The 23,302-nt window shown below is 38.8% G+C and overlaps 1 protein-coding gene across 1 annotated transcript in view; it reads right to left on the bottom strand.

The window, feature by feature from the left end:
* The window catches only part of C5 (complement C5), an 88,358-nt gene that overhangs the window by 52,570 nt on the left and 12,486 nt on the right, over positions 1-23,302 (bottom strand). Inside the window, exons 5-17 of the mRNA XM_039234608.1 lie at positions 22,042-22,133; positions 19,367-19,449; positions 16,518-16,608; positions 14,561-14,675; positions 12,787-12,913; positions 10,477-10,592; positions 8,268-8,453; positions 6,784-6,987; positions 4,798-5,007; positions 4,509-4,661; positions 3,423-3,552; positions 2,342-2,404; positions 811-1,008 (exon numbers count right to left, since the gene is read on the bottom strand). Of these exons, the coding sequence (XP_039090539.1) occupies positions 811-1,008; positions 2,342-2,404; positions 3,423-3,552; positions 4,509-4,661; positions 4,798-5,007; positions 6,784-6,987; positions 8,268-8,453; positions 10,477-10,592; positions 12,787-12,913; positions 14,561-14,675; positions 16,518-16,608; positions 19,367-19,449; positions 22,042-22,133 (1,768 nt within the window). The remainder of the gene's footprint in view (positions 1-810; positions 1,009-2,341; positions 2,405-3,422; positions 3,553-4,508; positions 4,662-4,797; positions 5,008-6,783; positions 6,988-8,267; positions 8,454-10,476; positions 10,593-12,786; positions 12,914-14,560; positions 14,676-16,517; positions 16,609-19,366; positions 19,450-22,041; positions 22,134-23,302) is intronic.

Genomic DNA, 23,302 nt, shown 5'->3' with positions numbered 1-23,302 from the left:
ACTCAGTGCTCATCCCCAAAGTGCCCTCCTCCATGCCCGTCCCCCCTCCCCCCCTCATCCATCAGTCCTCAGTTTTTGTCAGCATTCAAGAGTCTCTCATGGTTTGCCTCTCTCCCTTTCCCCCACCATTTCCGCCCTTCTCCCCCTTGTTCCTCCGTCAAGTTCCTCCTCAACAAAATTTTTAATGGTTGTAATAACAGAGAACCCTAGAATTCTAGAACTCAAAAGTATATTGGAGATCATCTAAGCCCAAGCTTCTTGCTTTAAAAATGAGGAGATGAGGAGGTTGAGGCTCAGAGAGGATAAATAATCATTCAAGTTTACAGAAAAGGTGGCCTTATGCCCTGGGTCTTCACTGTGGGCTCGTGTACTCTGCTCTATACTACATACGCCTCCTTTGATTCCCAAAAACAATAGCTGATTTTCTTCTAATAAGCATTTTTTTCCTAATTTCAATTAAAATTTTTTTCTTCTTTTATGTTTATTTATTTTTGAGAGAGAGTCAGAGACAGAGAGAGAGAGAGAGAGAGAGAGAGCATGAGTGGGGCAGGGGCAGAGAGAGAGGGGGACACAGAATCTGAAGCAGGCTCCAGGCTCTCTCCAGCACAGAGCCCAGAGCAGGGCTCGAACTCATGAACTGTGAGATAGTGACCTGAGCCGAAGCTGGCCACTTAACTGACTGAGCCACCCAGAAGCCCCTGTCTAATTTCAATTTTAAATAGAACATGAAAACTGCCCTGTTTTAGCAGAACAGGATTACACAGGATTCCCTATACTGTGCAGAATTCTGATAGAAAACATCAAACTCACGTAGCCTTCCCAGACGGATGTCTTTATAAGACGCATTATTACGGTGCTGATATGCGATGATACAACATTCCTTGAAGATCTTGACGCATCTGGGGCCTATCTTGATGCGGGCAGCACGCTGCTCACAGTCCTCATAGTCGTTTCGATGGGCTCCATCGTAGCAACACTTCTTCATCATTGCTTGTTTGTATTTAGCAGCTGAAATGGTAATGATGCAAATGTCCTTGATTAAGCACAGAGTCACAAAACCTCAGGTTCAGAAGGGCTCCTGAGAGGTCCTTGGGTTCTACAGGCACACAACCCCGTCCCCGCCTCCAACAACAGTCAAGGACAGGTGAGGGGCCCGCCACACTCAGCTGGCTACCCCGGGAACGGGAACAGGGAGAATGTGATCTCACAAGGCACATCACTCTCACTCACACTAAATGGTTAAAGAGCTTCTTGCAATTGAGCTAAATACTAACTTCTGAAACTGGCATCTTGGGTCCAGCACCCTGTGAGTGAAATAAGTTAATGGAGAAGGCTTCATATATTTGAAGATGGCTATCAGCACTGTATAAGTGTTTCCTTCTTTAAGCCACATATCCTGCTTTTTAAAACTTTTCTTATAGGATGTGGTTTTTGGACTTCCATTGGTGGCATCATAAGAGTTAATATTTAAAAAAAAACCTTTTTAATGTTTATTTATTTTTGAGAGAGACAGGGCGTGGGTGGGGGAGGAACTGAGAGACAGGGAGACACAGAATCCGAAGCAGGCAGCAGGCTCTGAGCTGTCAGCACATAGCTCAACACGGGGCTTGAACCCACGAACCATGACATGAGCCAAAGTTGGACACTTAACCAACTGAGCCACCCAGATGCCCCAATAAGTGCTCATAGTTTATCATAAGTGCCCAAACTACTCAGTGTCTTTCATATTGTTAGAACTTAGAACAAGGGTTGGAATTAAAATAACTCATATACGGATGGAAGGAATTCTTATATTACCCTAAGCATGATTATTAGTTGAACTCTGGCCACTGACTTCCAGTTCAACATTCTTCCTATTTTAGTATCACCAGTGATCATATTTCCATTTAAATAATTGTTTAAAAATAATTTCTGTTAGACTTATTTCCCAAAGAATAATCCAAAATACTCTTAGATGTTAAATATACAGAATAGAAGAAATATGTTTCTAGGTGTACTTCAAAGTTAATCAAATTATGACTTTGGTCAGAAGAAAATGGAAGAATGTAACTTTAATTGCCAAATGAAGCCTATACAGAGGAAATATTTGTAACAAATAAAAAGTTAACCTTTTAATTTTAGAGATAGAAATGATAGTTATTTTCCTCAGACTGAGCTTATAGCAAATGAAGTAGATTTATTTGGATTAATCTTTCTGAGAGAGGTAAGCTAGACATCTGTACATGTCTTTCTTTTCACCCATTCCATTTGGATTAGGAATAATTAGATAATGTTCATTTTCCCCAGATTTTTAATAATAGGATCATAATCTCTTTACAATTGCATCAAACTTTTAGAGTACCTTCTTCCTCTATTTTCTTTTGCAGCATCCTCTTTGGCCTGAGAATTTCTTTACAAGGCTTATCTGTTTAAAAAAAAAAGAAGTAGTAGTAGTAGAAGGAGGAGAAGGAAAAAAGAGTTAAAATGTCAAAAAAAGAAAATTCCATGAAATTGTTTAAGTATTTAAAATATTCACAAGTCATTCATTTATTCAATGAATTCTGAGAGCCCGTTTGACTAGGCACTATGCACCCACATCTTAACACTTACCTTAGAGGAGCTCATGATCCAATGTCCTCTAGTTTGACTGGTTTGATCTAAGTTTGGTTTTGAATCCTGCAACCTCTTTGATCCACTGATTACAGAGAAATATCTAAGCATTTAAAGTGAGCAAAGTTTCCACTGGGTATGCTACTTTTATTATTTGCTCTTTGTGCTCTGTTATGATGAATAATAAGTCAAATATAATTATGAACAGTTTTACAGCCACAGAAAGAATATGATTACGATGTGGTCCTTGTTCTTCAAAAGCTCACAGTGCAGTGGTTGAGGCAAAATGCATAACTTAATGGAAAAATGTTCGGTGATGACCTGCTACTGTGTTACTTATACACAGAGCTAGTCCCCATGGTATTCTCTCTGTGAAAGGAGGAGGGAATGACCCATTCTGTATGGGGAAGAGATCTTACAGAGGAGGAGATTCTTTCACCAGGTTCTCCAGGCTAATGCAAGGGAAGTAGTTGTGATGGGGAAAGGCCTAAATGTATAAAATAAAAGAGCAGAAAGTCACCCCTAGAACTACACTTGGGTCTGCACAGCTTAAACATCAGGTAAGGTAGAGCCAGACAAAAGATAGTTGGAGAGAACTGGGGAGAAGACTGTGGGAGTGCCCTGAGGGTACACTAAAGATTTTGTACTTTATCTTGATGGTCAGTAAAACATTTTGTACTGGGGTGTTACATAGTCACATCTCTCTAAGATCAGCATAGAGAATATTGTGGAAGACAGTTACAAAAATGATGTCCGGGAGGCAAACAATCAATGTAAATTTCAGTCATCAATTTGAAGAATAAACAAAAAAAAAATAATGCTGAACATTTTACCGTCTTCTTGGGTGTCTTCTACATTTGCATTGGTGAGAAAGAGGAGTCCAGCCAGATAGAATACCTCTGCATTGTTGCGGCCACCACCTGCCCCACAGCCCAGGTCGCTCTTCTCTAAGACTTGAAATACCTGTCCAGAGGTGGTTAGCCAATTTAATAATTCTTAGGAATTAACTCAAGGCAAAATATGGAGTCTACTTAGATGCACGAATCATTTCCCTGAAGAATTAAAGGCACAAGGTGTCACATGGGTATAACATATCAGGCCATCATTCATCTGTCAAACGGCCAACGGCCAGATTTCCCAACTTCATTATTTTAGTGTGTCCCTTTATATTTATAAATATACATGCATTCAAAATCAAAATAAAAACTAAGTTTTAAGCTTTTGTGAGAATATTCTTAGGAACCAACCCATGCTGTGTTGTACATAGAATGAATGCTATAACATCAATATAACATCCAAACTAACTAACAAATAAATAAATGTATGAATGACTAAATTAACAGACAAATTAATTTTTAAGTTGCTAAAAAGAAATGAGCACAATCTCTTATATTTGGGGGAAGAAGGGATCTAGGTTCTAAGAGAGTGAGAACTTGTTTGGGGAAGTTTATTCCAGTTTTGATTTTGATCCCAAATGTTTTCTTCTTTTTTTCTTTTCTGAATGGCTTTAATTGTATAGTTTTCTTTCTTTTTCTGGTCAAAGAAATTCAAGCCTACAAAATAGTTAGCAGGGCATCAGGGAGATAAATGGGAACTTAGGGGAACTGAGCAATTCTCACATTCTTTCATGCCACAGATTTTCATCAGAGTAAAAAAGAAAAGAAAATATCAAAATCATCCAAATTGATGGCACTTTTGCCCCAGGAATATAATTGTCATTATGGTCATGTGCTACTCTTGGAAAACCAAAAGGGATGAATCAGTAACATGAGGATGGCTTACCTTCCTACGAGCCATTGTTATGAGTGTATTTACAGAAAAGCAGATCCAGTCTTCCCTTACTTCTTCCCCACAACCTACCCTAGGGGCCACACAGAGCCACCCCATGCCCCAGCCACCAAGGCCATGCACCACTTAACTCTTTCCAGAGGTTTCTTGGCTCTTCTTTGGAGTGCATATATAGCACTGTCCACTGCTGATAAAGCCACCCAGGAACTCGACTCAGTTGCCACATTAAGAGATACAGGTTGGGCGGGAGAATATGACATATCTGTACTTGGAGACAGATGAACCTAAAAGATCATTTGGAAAAGAAAAGAAAAGAAAAGAAAAGGTTATCTGCATGAGACAAAACTTCACAAGTAGTTATATTCACAGTCTCCTTTATTCAGAAGAACATCTGATTGTGACTCATAATTTGTGGCTTACCTGGACCTGATTGCCACACTTTTCTTCGATATTTATCCAGACTGAGTCAGATACTAACTCTGCTGTCTGCTCTCCTGTGACGATGTAATAGACCAGGAGACGGGCTGAAGGAACCATGTTTTGTGTCACTGGAATGTTTATGTTTTGATAGGTTGAATCTGGAAATTTCTCTCTTGTGCCAAAGTGAACAATTTTGCCCTTAGATAAAATCTAAAAATAAATAGCAGTAGTGACCATTAAAAACCAAAAGCTTTGCTTCAAGATGGAGCTTGGAGCTGGAGTAGAAATTATGTTAAAGATAAAGAAAGTTAACAAGTATGGGCCTGCTATGTGTCAGGGATGTTTCCGTTTACTAATTCTTCTCTTTCTCACAAGAATTGGTAGGATAGGAATATTACCTCCCACTGTGCAGATAGATAAAGGGACTGGGACTCAGGAATTAGCTAAATGTCATAATGACTTTAGCTCAAAATCACATAACTAGGAAATCAGAGAGCTAAGATTTGACCCCAAATCTGTTTAAAGTCATCACACTGTCACTAAAATCTCTTTTGTTTTATTGGTTAAAACAAAATAGATGCATTAGTAGAGTGCATCTTATTTGGGAATTAAGATTTTTAAAATTATTAAAAAAATTTTTTTTCCTTTAATGTTTATTTATTTTTGAGAGGCACATGGGGCAGGGAGGGGCAGAGAGAGAGGGAGACACAGAATCTGAAACAGGTTCCAGGCTCTGAGCTGCCAGCACAGAGCCTAACGCAGGGCTTGAACATAGGAACGGCGAGATCACAACATAGGCCAAAGCCGTATGCTTAACCCACTGAGCCACCTACATGCCCCCCCCTTTTTTTAACTTTTAATGTTTATTTATTTTTGAGAGAAAGAGAGAGAGAGAGAGAGAGAGAGAGCAAGCAGGGAGGGGCAGAGAGAGAGAGGAACACAGAGTACAAAGCAGGCTCTGAGCTGTCAGCACAGAGCCTGGCATGGGGCTCAAACCTATAATCTGTGAGATCATGACCTGAGCTAAAGTCAGATACTTAGCCAACTGAGCCACCAGGCACCCCTGGTAACTAAGTTTTAAAGCCAGATAGTAGGTTCTGTATTGGAGGCATATAGTTAGAAAATAAGTTACAAATCACATGAAGTCAAAATACAAATCACATGAAGTCAAAATGTCCTCAAACTTAAATTGTCCTGGGAGAGCAGGACTTCATATGTGGTTCTGGTGCAGAGTTCCTAAACAGGTCCCATAGTTCTTCATCTGTCAACGTGAGCTGTATACCTTACCTACTTTTTAAAATTTCTTTCTCAAAAATGTTGAAAAAGCTATCACCACCTGTTTGTCCTGGCCACTGGACTAATTCGAATATTCCATTTCTTTGGAGATATTAGGAAGCCCTTAACATTTCCCCCACCTTCTGTCCTAGGTTTCATGTATAGGCTTGAATGGCCACCTTTGTTTAATATGAGGGATGTAATAGGGATGTTGCTAATGGGTAGAACTGGGGTAGATATCATATGACTCAGCTCTTAAGAGCAGGATTTGAGTCTCCCTTTTATGCCAATGAAATGCACATTTTGAAATAGGTTTGGGTCTGTAATCTTTGGCCATGAAAATAGAGCAGAGGTAATGTGAGAATTTAATCAGTCTCTGTGGAGTAATCAGGCTCTCTTTGGGGAAAGGCATATCAGATAAGGAATCAGAGGTTCCCAGTTCAAATAAAAAAATCTTCATTTTCCAAGCTGAGTGACCACGGTGAACCTCTTAACCTTTCTGTTCCTCAGTTTCTTCACCTGGGAAGTAGTCATAAAAATCACAGCCCATCTCAAAGGCTTTTGAAAAAAATGATTGTCAAATTGAATTATGCTCTTGAAAATACTTTGTAAAAACAAATGTAAGGGGTCATTCTAATGTTCCTCATAAATAAAGAGAAATGTTCCAGGTGGGGGAATTGACAGTTGTAAATCTATCATTACTGTACTTACCAAGTAATTATAGTGAGTTATTTTGTCAATATATGGACTTCTGGGGGTAACAATAATATTCAGATATTCTCCCACAAGCAAAGGTTTATAGTTTCCAGTCCAGTCAATATAAAGGTAACTTTGGCTGAGAGATGAATATGCTATTGCTTGGTAATCTTTGCTGGCCTGATTGTCTTCTGGAAGATCTGGGTCTTCAGTCTTGACCTGAAAAGGAAAATTTCAAAAAAGACATGTGGACTGTGATGAAATATTTTCTATGAAACATACCTTGTGAATTTCTTTCTTTGTTTTATAAATTTCTAAATTTCAAAACACCAAATGCCGAAGAAAAAACAAACCTCCACTACTCCAATGTTTGTACAGCTGTGGTATCAAATAACTTTACAAAGACTATGGACAATAATTGGAATAATATGGGGCTATGAGCTATGGTGGGAAAGTCTGGTGAAGGGAAAGGGGAAAGATGCTCCTGGAACAAATACTGGCACTCTTCCTGAAATGTCATGGCAAGTTGGGGACTCCTCTTCCCATGGGTTGGCAGGGATTGGGGGGTAAGAGGAGGGTAGCAATGAAGAGGCCTTGAAGACTGGGGACAGGAATTGTAAATGAACATCAGACTTTCTGGTCCAGTTTCATTGTGAAGTGGCAACATGGAGGTGTTCTTATAAATATGGAATGGGGCAGAAATTATGTCATGGCAGTAATATCCACCTTTGACAGCAAAGGGGTTATTAGCTCATGCTCTGGAGTGAGCTATGTATTGGTTTGCATCTCAGGGCCGCAATTTATTAACTCTGGATAAGTTATTTAATCACAAGAGAGGTTAGAAACCTAATTTCCACAGCTGTAAAATGGCAAAGATAATATTCTCTAACTCAGAGCTGACTAACTGGGTATTAAATGTGTCCAACATAAAGCTCTTAGCATTTCCTAAGTGCTTAGTAGATGGTAGTGAATGTATGCATGCCATTGTCATAAATGTCCATTATTAACTTATTTTGGGGGGTGGGGTGGGGATTGAGAACTTAAACATTTGTTGCTGAGAGAGAAGCCTGTTAACTGAGCTCTAAGGTAAAGTGGCTTATGCAGCTAGGAAAAAGGGAGGCTTCCACGTTTGACCTCTCTGTGTTCCTGAAAACAGATAAAAAAGGTGGGTGAGGGAGATGATGTTTCTACCACTGACTTGCACTGCTATACCTATTCTGAAGCTTATAGATTAGAATAGTCTTACTAATGTAAGAGAAAATCATTAATTCCCAAATAAAAAATGATATATTTATCTTCCTCCAGAACCAGTCAATGGATTAGCATATTGCCTCTGGTGATTTTTTTTTTTTTTTTTTGGTTCCTTTGGATGCAAAATTGTGGATCTGTTCTCTGGACTCATGTTTAAAATCTGCTGCATCTGTTCTGCACACTAGCCAAAACACACAGTCAAAAAGCACACATTGTCCCAGAAAATTTAACAGGAGAATTCAGCTCACGTTAAACTCCAGCATCCTTGTTCCAGATGGAAGATTAACTATAAACGAAGCTACTCCATCATTGGAATGTGTTACGCTTTTCATCAACTCCAAGTTAGACATTTCTTGGTTTACATCGATGGTTTGTGCGCTCAGGGTCACCGGGACCCCTCCTACCAACTGGTCTAATGAATCCTTAACTTGCACCTGTTTGCCAGAACAATTCAGATCCATTTCAGCAGCTCATCGTTTTTTTTAAGCAGAACAATTTCCGAAATAATTTTTCTTCCTCCCCACCAAAGTATAAATTATTCACATTTAACTCAGTAGAGAGAGGTATGTTCTCAGATTATAGAAAGGTTTGATTCTATTTAGATACTTCAAGCATGTACAAAGCTGGCTTTAGCTTGGTAAATTGTTTTAAAAGCTGGTGACCCACAGTGAATATTAACACATTTTAATTATACTAAAGTTGATATTTAATAGTAACATGTTTTCACAGAATAAAAAAGTAAAACACTCTGCTTTAGTGTAAAAAATTTTTTTTAATGTTTATTTTAAAAATTTTTTTAATGTTTTATTTATTTTTAGGAGAGAGAGAGACAGCGTGAGCAGGGGAGGGTCAGAGAGAGAGGGAGATACAGACTCTGAAACAGGCTCCAGGCTCTGAGCTGGCAGTCAGCACAGAGCCTGACACGGGGCTCGAACCCACGAACCGCGAGATCATGATCTAAGCGAAAGTCAGACGCTTAACCAACTAAGCCACCCAGGCGCCCCTTTAATGTTTATTTTTAAGGAGAGAGAGAGAGACAGAGCATGAGTGAGGGAAGGGCAGAGAAAGAGAGAAGGAGACAGAGAATCCAAAGCGGGGTCCAGGCTCTGAGCTGACGCAGCACAGTGCTGACGCAGGGCTTGAACTCACGAGCTGTAAGATCATGGCCTGAGCCAAAGTTGGATGCAAAACTGACTGACCCACCAGCCGCCCCTTGTTTTAGCTTTCTAAGTTAAGGACAGGGAACAAAAATTTCCATCTTAAAAATATAACATGTACTATATATAGTGAAATATAAAATACTAAATAAAATTTAAATAGAAAGTCAAATGAACACATTAAAGCTATAGTACCAACACTTTAAAAAAGAAAAGTGGAGGGAGGAGAGAAAATATTAAAAAGGAAGGAGGAAGCAGAGAGAGAGAGAGAGAGAGAGAACAGAGAAGCAAGGACAGAAAGAGCCAAAATGGAAAGGATGAAGAATAACACAGAGAGAAGAGATGAGACAGTTATGTGCAAAGACCACAGGGGCAGACTGAAGAGTACAGAAATGCAAACACAGATAAGACACACGGGAAGTAAAAAATGGGGAGAGAAAGGGGATTTATTTTCAAGAAATGATATTTCTGTTTTAAAGCTTTTGAAGAATATGCCACCAAATAATTTTAAATGTTAATATTTATTTTACTGGGTTTTTTTAATTGTTTCTTTTTGAGAGACAGAGAGTCACAGAGCATGAGGTTGTGGGGCGGAGCAGAGAGAGGCAGACACAGAAACCAAAGCAGGCTCCAGGCTCTGAGCTGTCAGCACAGAGCCTTCCACGGGGCTCGAACTCACAAACTGTGAGATCATGACCTGAGCCGAAGTTGGACGCTTAACCAACTGGGTCACCCAGACACCCCAAATGTTAGCATTTTTTTTAAACTATAGATTTCTGGGGGCGCCTGGGTGGCTCAGTCGGTTAAACTTCCGACTTTAGCTCAGGTCATGATCTCACAGTTTGTGGGTTCGAGCCTCCACGTCGGGCTCTGTGCTGACAGCTCAGAGCCTGGAGCCTGCCTCAGATTCTGTCTCCTCTCTCTGACCCTACCCTGCTCACGCTGTTTGTCTCTCTCTCAGAAATAAATAAAACATTAAAAAAAAATTAAAAAAAACTATAGACTTCTGGTGTTTTATTTACACATAACTCAATGCAATGCTTTTTAAGGGAATGCCTGCCACAGGCTACCTAACTACCTACTACATACGGGCACTTGCTCTACGGGCTGAAACCACTCTGAGGCTGAAGCTGGCTAGCATTTTCCCACCTCCTTCTGCATCTATAGGAGCAGCATATTTTACAAAACGAATTCCCCCTGTGATTCCCTTCCCCAGCACCCCTCCCCTGTTTGCCATCCCCGTGCTTTCTGTAAACAGAAAGAGACAATCATATTCAGCAATCTTCCCTCCTTCATCTACCTTGATAGAATATGGAATCCCAGGCTTCACAAAAAGAGGAGTGGCAACCAAATTCAGTTTGTAGGGAGAGAGGACATATTTGATGCCAGGAATTTCTGCCTCTTCAGAAAATCCACCTAAAGAAATGACATGCATCACATTGACCTTTTTAAGGAATATGCCAATCCCTATGGGGATCTATTTTACCTGTGTATGTGTCCACAGACTTACTCATCCATTCCTGCATGCATTTATTTACCAGTAGTCTTGGTTCAAAGGGGGTAGTGCAGAGAAAAGTTTAGACCTCAGGTGTGTCCAAAGCCTTATCCAAGGCTTGTGCAAGGAGAGTTACAGGGTTGGACTGGGAAGGAAGGTGAGGAAGGGACACCACTTTTTCTCAGTGGCCTGAGTTTCGGGTGAGTACGTACAAGGGATTGTGGAGAGAGGGAAAGGACCAGGCAGTGAACTTTGCAGGGATTCACCTATAGAGCACAGGGGTATAGAGAGACATGGAGAAGAAGACAGAAAGAGAGTGCCTGAGGTAGAGGGAACCCTGAGAGTCCACTAGCAAGGGCCCAATAGCATACAAAGCTCCAGTGACTCCAGAGTGCTTTCCAATATTACATCCTTAACACCTCTATGCATATTCTATACTTCGGCCAACCTGATAATCAACCGGATAACCTCAAAGATCAAGTCGTGTCTGCTAACTGTGGTATGTTCTCTCTATGGACGGTGTCCCATTTCTCCCCCATCTACATTCCCATCTACATTCCTGCCTCAAAACCCAACTTATCCTTCAAGATCGATCATTTTCAGGGTGCTGTACTTGGTTGCTCAACAATCATCTAGGAGCTCACCTTCCTCTGAAGGTCACCATCCTCTGAAGCATTAGGTACTTTGCCTAGAGTGCAATAGAATTAATTCCTGCTTATGACAGAATTCTTTGTTTACCTGTCTTACAGCTGATGCTAGTTTGTAAACTACTTGAGTGCTGGGATTATACATCATTCATATTTGTAAGCCTGTATGTTTAGCAACACTCTTTGAATATCTCATAAGTGTAGCTTAAACTGAATTTATTTGAAATAAATTGAGAAAATATAAAAGTAAAAAATAAACATTAAAATAAGGTCAAAAAGTAACATCCTGGGCAAGGATTATCATTCTCCAACATCTATGGATCATCTGATAAATACAAGGTACTCAATAACTGGATAATTATCTCAATTCTTTATTGTACTACCTTTGAAAGACAAATTTAAGGAGGTGGAAGGGACCTTAGGGATCATCTAGTCTACCTTTCATTTTGCCAAGAAAAAGGTGGGGGGGCTAGTGTGTTTAAATAATTTGTTCAATTTAGTTTAGGGGTTTAATATAAACCTGAAAATATAAAGAACATCAGTAATCAAGACACCAGAAGTTAAGACAAATTGACCTAATTTGGAGTAATAATGAATGACTATTACAAATGACTGGAGTTGGGGTTGAGAGCACTAGATAAGTTTTAAGGATGCTATGAAAGTAGTAGGTGGAAACAAGAAGAAAGAGAAGGAAAAGAAGGAGGAGGAGGAGAGGGAGGAGGAGGGGAAGGGGAGGGAGGGAGGAGAAAAGAAGGTAGAGGGGAAGGGAGAGGAGGGGCGGTTAACACCTTAGGTGGTATTCAATAGCTGACAGGTATTACTTTCTTTTAAATTTTTAATGTTTATTTATTTTTGAGAGAGAGACAGAGTGCAAGCAGAGGAGGGGCAGAGAGAGAGGGAGACACAGAATCCGAAGCAGGCTCCAGGCTCTGAGCTGTCAGCACAGACCCCAACGCGGGGCTTGAACCCATGGACACAAGATCATGACCTGAGCAGAAGTCACATGCTCAACTGACTGAGCCACCTGACTGACAGGTGCCCCAACAGGTGTTATTTTAAGTACTTTGCATACAGTTACTCTCTGATCCTCACTACAACCCTATAAGGTGTATGCTATTACTGTACCCATTTTGGAAACATCACCTCCGACTTTATCAAACATTTGTATATACCTAATGTCATTTAGATTTTTATTCTTACTGGGTGAGAACATTGGGGTGCTAGATGTTCAAGCCAGATAGCCTGCCAGGCTACTCAAGACATCACTTGGGCAGGTGCTATCCCAATTTTGCACGTGGGTGATAGAGACCCCATGATAGAGTGGCAGGGCTTTACTCTAATCTGTTTTTAATGATGTGAAAATAATACTTAACTATGGAGGAAAATAAAATATGAAAGAATTATAGAAATTATTTATACTTTTAATATGCTGTATAAATATTATTCAAGTAAAAAACAAAAACCTTACCTGTAGACTCTATGACTGTTACACCAATATAAAGGTACTTGTTGTTTAAATCTTCCAGACTTGCATAGGACAGTTCCTTAACTGCAACTTCAGAGTTAAATGTGACTTGAGCAATTCCATTTATCAACTTTTAAAAAAGGGAAAATGAAAGAAGTATTTCAGAGACAAACTTACTGGGAAAAGTTAACAAAATCTGCCTTTACTAGCTTCTAAATAGAAGGTAACTTTCAGAGGAATAGTTTATTGTCACACCAGTAGAGTGAATGATGGAGTTGACAGTTGAGCCCAGAATACTATTTTGTAACTTAATTTGTATAGATGTATAGGAAGAGTCTTAAACACTATATGGTTCAACAAGTTTTGTTGTTGTTATCTGTTTTTTGTTTTTTATACTAGCTGACGCAGATTCTCTCTTCAAATCTTTGAGTTATCATCCATCTTTCTGGGCCTGCTTTTAGTTTACTCCTTAGAGTTTGTTGGGTTTTGTGATAGTTAATTTGGGCTTCACTGCATACACATCAAAACACTCATTTAAAAACACATATGGGTAAAGGGATATAAAGTTAAGTCATATTATATTATTTAATTATTAACTACAACAATAGTGAAATAGATGTTGCCTTATTTTTCTTCTAAACTTGAGTAGCTTGAGGCCAGGGACTTTTGTCTTATTTACCTTCAAATCTCAATATCCAGCATGAAATCTTACATTAAAAAAAGGTATTTGATTTATAACTTGAATAAATAAAACTCTGGAAAAACATAGGTTAAATACCTGACTATACAAACCACACGAATATGCAAGAGTCAGCAGAATGACATGAGCCCTTATCATCTGAGGTATACTGTAGAGAACTCTGAACAAGGGATAAGGGGGCCAGGACTCTAATCTGAGGTCCAGCAATCACTATCCCTTGACCCTGGACAGATAACTTCCCAATGAGTTCATCCACTCAGAAATATTCATAGAGCGCCTACTGTTTGCCAGGAACCAGGTTGGCTCTGGGCATATAATAGGAAAAATTTAGATGCACAAAGAGTTTAGTGTAGAGAATGAGAGAGAAGGAAGTAAACCATTGTAGTAAAAAAGGGCTTCTCAATCTCAGCCCTGTTGACATGTTAGATAGGATAACTTATTGTTGGGGCTGCTCTGCACATTGCGGGAATTGGGCAACATGCTGGCCTCTATTCACTAAATGCCAGTTGTACTCTCCTCCTTCCCAGTTGTGACGACCACAGATGTTTTCTGGACATTGCCAAATGTGCCCTTTGGGGTAAACAACATTTCTGGTTGAGAACACTGTCATAAAGTATGATACACACTCCAGTAAGGGAGGCTGGAGACCCAGCAGGGGCAGCCAACCTAATTTACAGGAGTCAGGGAGACTTCCCAGAGAAAGGGTGTTAACTCTGAGACTTAAAGAAAAGAAAGGATTAGCGAGGCCACAAAGAGGCAGAAGCCACAAAGGGGAAGAGCATCCCCAAGCAGAAGGAATGGCATTGCAAACACCTGGGGGCAAGAGAGACTAGTGAAAGTTCCAGGAACTAGGTAGAGGGGAGGAGGAAAGGGCAAGAGATAGGCTGGTGAGGGGAGCTGATGTCACTGCAAGTGGACTTTATCCTGAGGCCCAGGAGAAGCCAAGAGAGCATTTTAGCTTCAATTTCCACACCTGTGTAAATGAGGGGTTGGACTAGATGATTTGGAAGTGACTTTTCTCCAGCCTTCATGATGCATCTTTAGGTACAAGTGAATGTATGTGTCTTAACATCTTACCATTGTGTTTTGCAAGGCTTTTTGCATCATTTCTTTTTGATCATCTTTTAAGTCGTCTTTTATTCCGAAGGTGACATAAACTTCAGCCTCAGTGACAACTTTATTATAAAAATATCTGCCAAGCAATAATATCATAAAATTGTTTTGCTAACGTGGGTACAATAATAAAATTCAGATCAAAGGTAACAATTTGAAATTACATAAAGCACTTGATACACTTTAAAGTGTCTTCCATCCACTCTTACATTTCATCCTCATAAAACTATAATAATAAAGCCGAAGTGCGGATTTTTATTACCTTGTGCTAGATGAATAAACGGATCTTGAGGAGATCAAAAGACCTCAGGTCCGGAATCAGGACACTTACTTCCTTGATGATTGTGATATCAGTAGGGCGCTGTCCCTATCTTCTTTCACATCTTTAAAAGCAGCACGTTCAATCTCATTGATAGGGGAGATAAGTTCTTTTTTAACATTCTAACTTCCTATTTCCTTTTTAAATGTAGAATTAAAGTGAGGCTAAAAGAAATTTGCCACACAGAAAACATTACTATAGCTAGAGCTAACCTCTCTTATCCATAGTCGGCAGAAATAAAGTGTCTCCATTAAAAGAAGCCAGTTTGTTAATTCTCTATCAAATGAGCCTTTACGTTGGTTTAGACTAAGTAACACTCTATCTTAGGAATAAATGCTAATAAGAAAGGCAGTGTAGGATAGTGTTGAAGGGCCTGAACCCTGAAACCAGACAAACCATGTAACTTCTTAGCTGTGATATCTTGGGAAAATTACTTAACATGTATGTACCTCTGTTCATTTGTAATATGGTGACAGAAATAGTAACTATCTCATAGAGATTTCATAAGGATTAAATGAGCTAATATATACAGGGTTCTTAGAAAGCTGCTCAACATATATAGTTATGCAAATTGGTTATTGTTACTAATAATGATATTATATTGTCATTTTTAAATGACCTGAGCTTTTGTGGGAGATTGCTTGCGAAACTAACTTCCAGTTCTCCACTGCCCCATATACCCACCACCTTTGGAGTTCCTTGTGGGTGAAAGGTATTAAAGGGCATCTATTTCCTGTGGGCTGGTCATGTAACTTGCTTTGGACAAAAGAATGTGGTAGAAGTGATGGACTTTCATGCCTCCATATTCTTTCTCTGAGCATTGCTGCTACTACAGGCTAATTTGCTGGATGGTGAGAGATACACATAGTCCAATTGTCTTTGTAGTTTCAGTCAACTGTTAGTCAGCTGCCACACATGAAAGTAAGACCCCCCCCCCAGACCAGCCAGCCCCCAGGTGGCCTGCTTACTGACTGCAGGCACATGGGTGAGCCCAGCTTGCATTCAGCCTGGCCCAGATCAGCAGAACTGCCCAGGGGTCTTGTAAATGGTTGTGATTGTAAAGTGTTGGTTCTTGAAGTAGTCATGCAGCATTAGCTGGTTGGTTAAGCCATTAAAAAATGACAAGAAGTAAACACTTCATATCTTAGCCTCAATATCCTACATCATGCTGGTTTCTAAAAACACACACTAAACTTAAAACTTTAGGATTTTTTTCTTGCTGTTGAGTAACCAACAAAACTAAAATCAGAATCAGCAAAAAATTGAAACAAGTAAATAAACTATAGGCCTGATGTTTCCTCAGTCAATCCCAAAGTCATGGAAAACACTGCCAATAAATCACAGATCTCAGCAATATATATGTGTATTAGATCAACACATCATACACCTTAAATTTGCACAATGTTACAGGTCAATACTATCTCAATAAAGTGGGTGGGGGGAATCACACTTCTTACTTTGGGCAACTATCACCAACCAGAGTTGGCACTCAATTTAGCTGGATAATCTGGAGAAAGAAAGAAAGAAAGAAAGAAAGAAAGAAAGAAAGAAAGAAAGAAAGAAAGAAAGAAAGAAAGAAAGAAAGAAAGAAAACTTTATTACCTTGCTTTTATAGTAATTTCAAAATGATTGAAGTCCTTATAGCCAATGAAACTCTTTTCTGGTTCTATTGAGATAGAAAAATGTGGCAACACTGAAAATAAAAACAAAGAGGCAATTTTACCATTTAAATTAGAATAGCCTTCTTTCTGATTGAGTTGGACAAGCTGTAATATCAACACAACATTCATCTTGTCATCATCATCCTCCTCATCATCATTGTCAACAATATCTGTGGGAGACCTCCTCCTCTACCAATCAGAGGTCTATCCAGTTCTATGTACCAGAAGCACTTTGCCTACACTTTGATTATCGCATTTATTCAATAGAGTCTGGGCTTCTTGAAAACCAAAAAGACTGTATTCCCTGTATCCTTATATCTCTCCCCCTCCTACCCCTCTCACGAGTTTTAAACGTAGTGTATGCTCCATGAGTTTTCTTAAGTTTAAAATAGAAAAGGAAAACTCTTGCTGCTTTAACTGTTCCCTTTTTTGTCTTGTAGATAAATCCATCCAGTGTCCAAATTCCAACATAAAACTCTGACTTTATTCAAGAAGAGAAAGCTTATAATTAGCTAAAAGAAAGAACACCCATGCAAAATTTAAAATTAGGGCAGATGGAAGGAGTTCTCTCTCTCTCTCTCTCTCTCTCTCTTTCTGGTATCTTGATTGCCCAAGAGAAAAGAATTCCACCTGTCAAAATGGCACTGCCTTCTCTTTATACTAAGATTATGTAGCAGGGCTTATGGATTCTTTATTAATTTTTTCTTAAGAGAGAGAGTGCTCGAGTGGGGGAGGAGCAGAGAGAGAGAGGGAGAGAGAGATCCCAAGTAGGCTCCATGCCCAGTGCAAAGCCCAATGTGGGGCTTGATTCCATGACCCTGAGATCATGACCTGAGCTAAAATCAAGAGTTCAACACTCAACCAACTGAGCCACCTAGGGGTCCCATGGATTCTAGTTCTATTAACCAGCACAACTGTTAATAGAAAATTGGGTAACTGGGTAGCTCAGTCAGTTAAGTGTTCAACTCTCGGTTTCAGCTCAGATCATGATCGCATGTTTCATGGGATGGAGACCAGCATTGGGCTGTGCTGATAGCATGGACCCTGCTTGGGATTCTCTCTCTCTCTCTCTCTCTCTCTGCCTCTTCCCTGCTTATGTGTGCACACACTCTCTCTCTCAAAATAAATAAATAAATAAGCTTTATTTAAAAAAAAAAAGAAAATTGGGTAATTGAGTGGCCCTGATATTATGGACAAAGACTGACACATAAGTGTCAGTGAGACAGTTGAGTTCAGGTATGGACTGTGTTTGCTCGATGGAGAAGTCTAGAAATAAAGGAGGAATGCACTTTATTGTTCTAGGGTACATTCCTATGTTATCAAAGAAGAAGGTAGGTGTGTTCTCTCTATGATATGAGGTAGAGGAAAACATTTCACCTTTTCATCTAATACCTACTAGCTGTGTGGCAGGCACACTCCTATTAACAGGGATACCCCAGAGAACAGAAAGACACAAGCCCTGGACTTAATGAGCTCATAGTCAAGCAGTAAAGATGGTGGTAAGCAAATAATTACACAGAAAAACGCCTATACCACAGTTATGAAAACTAATATGCATTACAGGGAATCCTTCCCAGGAAAGAGAAGTTAAGGTTTGCTGAATAAATGGCTTTTCAGCTGAGACTTGAAACATGAGTAGAAGTTGGCTAGGTAATGGGGGAGGGGAAGAGTGTTCTGTGCAGATGGGACATTGTAAGGCTGAAGAGGAGGTAGGCAGGGGCCAGCTCAAAATAAAGATTTTGGTTTTGATTAGCAAAGGAATGAGGAGCTATTGGAGACTTTTCAACAGAGAAATAACATGATGAGATTTGCATTTGAAGATTATTTTGGCCAATACCAAGTGATAATAGTTTGGAAGAAGGGATAGCACTTAGGAGACTTTTGCAGTACTCCAGGGTGGGGCGCGGGGCTGGTGATGAATTGATGAGAATGACCTCAGATGGTAAGAGGTGGATGAATTCTAGATATACACGGGAAGCAGCAAAAATACTTGGAGGAAAGGAGATCAGATAGGATTATAGGTTATTGAAAGCCTATTATCTCTGAAGCTGTTTCAGTATAACAAATTGTTTTTTGTCACTGTTCTGTTTGCCAATTGTTAAAATCTGTGCATTTATTCTCCACATTATTATAAGTCTCCTGGAGGAATAAAAAATGACTTCAAGCAAAAGAAAGTTAAATTTGATCTCAGAGCACATAAATACAAAAAACAACTGTAAGAAGGGAAAGATAAGCTATTTATATGTTAATTATTAGTCTATTGATATGATTGATTTCAAAATAAGAATATCTTAAATTTTCAGATAACTATATTAGAGATTAGTGAGTCAGGAGGAAAATAGTACTGAACTAGAGGGGTGGAAACCCAATCGTTCTGGTTCTCTCACTAGTTGGTTGTAATGACTTGAGTAAATTATTAGTTTTACTGGTTTTGCTCACTTCATCTCAGTCTACTTAAGTTTCTCCTAAAATCATAATTTTTGACCTTCATTAGTCAATCTCCCTGGGGGACTAGATCTCTTCTGGCTCTGTGATGAGGAACACAAGTCCAGAAAGGTTTGTGAGTTTATTGGAGGGAAATGGAGGGTAACAAAGGCATGCTGGAGCTGAAGCCTAGGCCTTCCAACATCGAGCACTGCCCCCCACCTCCTCAACCACTGCTTCCAAGCATGCCAGCCAGGCTGCCTCATCTTCATCTCGGGGTGATTCTGCGGCAAGTTCACTAATGGAAAGCATTATTGCAAAAACACTAACTTTTTTACAGGTAAACTTTTAATGATCACAAATTACCATATTCTTTAATTTCAAAATATGCGGTTGCAGTCGTTGAAAATTCCTCTTTATATTTAGCTTGGATTTTCCACACACCGTATCTGTGGAAGCAAAATATTTAAAATTATAGATGTCATCAAAAAGTTTTAATATGCCCAGAGGAAATCTAATCGATTCATGCTTTAAAGAGGAGAAAGTAAGTAGAGATGTATTTAGCCTTAGTAATATATTTTATGTAGAACTTTAAGTAATAAACAGAAATAATTGAGTATTTTCAGGATAATAGGAGTTGCTTGGTAATTAGTTCTTCATACATTGCTATTTTTTTCAGGTGTTTTGATTTCAGGCTTTGATTTGAAGAGCTTATGAAACTTGAGGATTAATTTAATTAATCTGGACCATAATTATACTAACATAATACTAAAATCACACTAGAGTAGGACAATGTCTATAGAAACATATAACAAGTCGAGCTTATCCAGATGATATAACTCACACCTCACTAAAAGAAGTTATGGTTAGAGATAAAGCATGGTTCATTTAAAGAAGAAAATGACCTGGGTTTAATTAACAATCTCCATTTGAAAATATTTACTGAGCACTGGAGTAAAAACTGGAGATAAAAATGAACAAAACAGAAGAATTTCTGTCTTCATAGAGCTAATAGTCCATGGGATTTCCAATTGCCATTTTTCCATTTACTGGTAAATTGGATTTGGGCAAGTTGCTTCACTTCATTTATGAAATGAGAAAAGTAGTATTTATCTTGCAGGTTGGCGATGCAATCAGTATACTTAATATTATAACTATCATCATCATCATCATTATTAATTCAATGAATATTTGCCAAGTGCCTGTTAGGTTTAAGTACTGAAGATACAACAGTGGGAAAAAACAGACAAAACAAAGAGGCAAATAAATAAATGTGATGTTGAGATAAGTACCATGAAGTAAATAAACAAGAGAGTAAAGAAGAAAGAGAGAGAGAAGCACTATATTAGATTGTGCATCCAGGAATAGCCTCTTTGAAAAGGGAGCATTTACTTTGTGTCCTAAAGAATGAGAAGAAGCCAGCCTTGTGAAGAGCAAGATGAAGCACATTCTAAGCAGAGGGGACAACATATGCAAAGGTACTGGGGTAGAAAAGTAGTGATCATGAGAGGCTACCATGTCTGACATATAATCTGTCAAGGAGCAAATGTCACAGGATAAAGTTGGAGAAATGATAATACTTATAAGATGATAAGATCAATCTGTCATAGAACATGTAGTATTTTCAAGGAAGTATGCAATATAAAAATTAAATCCCCAATTTCACTCAAATTTCTAGAAAATCTTCAGTGAATTAATTGCAAACAGCAAATTAACTGCAAACTTCCTTCCAGAGGTCAGAAAAATGACCATAAGGAGATGTTACTTTAAAGTTATATTTAGCCATTTATAAGTACAATTATTTGTCTTACTCTATGATAAGTTCCATGAAGGCAGGGACTGTGGATTATTCATTTCTATTTTGTGTATTCATGTGCTTTGCACATACCAGGAATATGTTCACTAAACATTTATTACACTGAATTCTGTTTAAACATGTTCTTAAATATATTTTTTAAATGTTTACTTATCTATTTTGAGAAAGACAAAGAGAAAGAGAGAGAGGGAGCAGGGGAGAAGCAGAGAGAGAAAGACAGAGAATCCCAAGTAGGCTCTGCACATGGGACTTGAACCCATGAACCTGAGATTATGACCTGAGCTGAAATCAAGAGTTAGATGCTTAACCTACTAAGCCATCTAGGTGCCCCTTTAAATCAGGGAAAAAGAAAGAAAGAAAGAAAGAAAGAAAGAAAGAAAGAAAGAAAGAAAGAAAGAAAGAAAGAAAGAAAGAAAGAAAGAAAGGAAGGAAGAAAGGAAGAAAGGAAGAAAGAAAGGAAGAAAGAAAGGAAGAAAGAAAGGAAGAAAGAAAGGAAGAAAGAAAGGAAGAAAGAAAGAAAGAAAGAAAGAAAGAAAAAGAAAGAAAGAAAGAAAGAAAAGCAGGAAGAAGGAAGAAAGAGAAAAAGAAAAGAAATGGCTCTGAGAACACTCTCCCACTCTCCTTCTTGAAATCTGCTTTCCAGTAGTCCATACAGACAAAGACTATGGAAGACCAATATTTTTATAACTCTTAGAGCAAGGCCATACCAGACTTTTAGACTGACAATCTCTTAGATTCCTTGAAGGGCAGAGGGTTGATAGTTTTAATCAAAAGAAAAATATCCTGGGGACTACTTCTGCCTCTTCCAAATTTTTATTTCTTTATATAAAGAGGATTCATGAGAACTATTGGGGGGGTTTTGTTTGCCAGAAACTGAGCCTCACTTCTCATTAGACTTAACATTATTTTTCAAACTTACATTGTATCCTTTTTGTCTAAAAATTTTTTGGGGTCTTTCTACTTTTTTATTATTTATTTTAATTTAATTCCAGGTAGTTAACACACAGTGTTATATTAGTTTCAGTGTACAATATAGTGATTTAACACTTCCATACATCACCAGGGGCTCATCACAAGAGCACTATTTTGCATAGCCTCCTTTCTTTCACACTTATACCCTTCATTAGCACTAGGTGGCTCCATTTGACTGGTTATCTGCCTCACAACCAAAAGTTCCAGATGTGCTTTTTAGAGAAAACTTATATTAACAAATACTTTAAAATACTTAGGATTGGACGGAATCTTGAAGTCAGGAAAAGAGATAATTCCAGTATAATCATTTTCTTCCATCATGTCCACTTCTGATCCTTCAGGATCCTTTGAACAAAAACAAACAAACTCAAACCACATAAGCCACATTAATCAATTGGTGTATACTATCTTTGACTTACTAGAAATATTTACTAACAAATATCTATGCCTCCAAATTAAATATGAAAGAAGAATATCACTTAAATGTTGTGAAGGCAAATATGGTTCATTTAAGCTCACTTTTTTAAATCTCTCCTCCATGTTCTGCCACAGGGGAAGAGAGAGAGAGAGAAAGAGACAGAGACAGAGACAGAGAGAGAGAGAGGGGGAGGGAGAGGAGAAAAGAGGGGGAGGGGGAAGGAGGGGAAACAGAGAGAAAGAAAGACATAGAGAAAAAGTGGGGGAGAGAGGAAGAGAGAGAGAGAGAGAGGTAGGTTTATATTGATGTTCAGGATATCCTAATCTCACTTATCTGGAAGAGACTCAACTTTCTATCATACAACTAAAAAAACAAGTGTAACGATAACTGATGCTATAACTAACCAAATGTGAACTTGGACTTATAGGCACCACAATCCAAATTCCATATCTGTTCATTTGAAGTTTTCCAAAGCAAACATGCTATTTACTTTCTTTGGACTACATGTAGAGGTCCATTTTGACCTTAATCCAGAAATTTACCACCATGTGCTGTGACTGTGAAATTCATGGTCAGGATTTTAAGGTGTTTTTTTCCCTCTAGTTACAAAGGTCTATTCTGAACAAGTATCAGGATAGCAGCTAGATATCTTCTGGGCTGTTCTTTATCCCTGCAGGTGATCCAGCACAGTGTTTCCATGATGATCTCTCCTGAGCACTATTTTCAGGACAATTCCTGTATACTGATTCTCTGTGGCTCTGGGGTCAGATTCCTCAAACCTCTCTTCCTGCAGCAGCTCATACATGGGATGACTGACATCCAGTCTCCCTTGTACCAGGATTTTTTAGCACTGAAGCTCGACTGGGAGAAATAAAACAAAAAGCATCTGCCCACAACCTCTAGTATTTTCTGACAGTAAAAGAGCATTTGAGCCTCTCCTCACTGTTCCCTTCCAGTCTCCCATACTACTCAGCCAATGTATTTGTGAGCTCATTTCTTACTCCTTCCTGCTGCCATTGGAAAACTCATCCTGTTTCCTACATAGGAAGTTCTCCACTACTTTTTACAAATCTGTGTCTATTCCTTTAATTGAAAC

This window comes from Hyaena hyaena, unplaced genomic scaffold, assembly GCF_003009895.1.
Source record: "Hyaena hyaena isolate Hyena2069 unplaced genomic scaffold, ASM300989v1 scaffold_90, whole genome shotgun sequence".
Lineage (NCBI taxonomy): Eukaryota > Metazoa > Chordata > Mammalia > Carnivora > Hyaenidae > Hyaena > Hyaena hyaena.
Note: the sequence above shows the minus strand (reverse complement) of the source record. Positions and strands in the feature narration are given on the sequence as shown.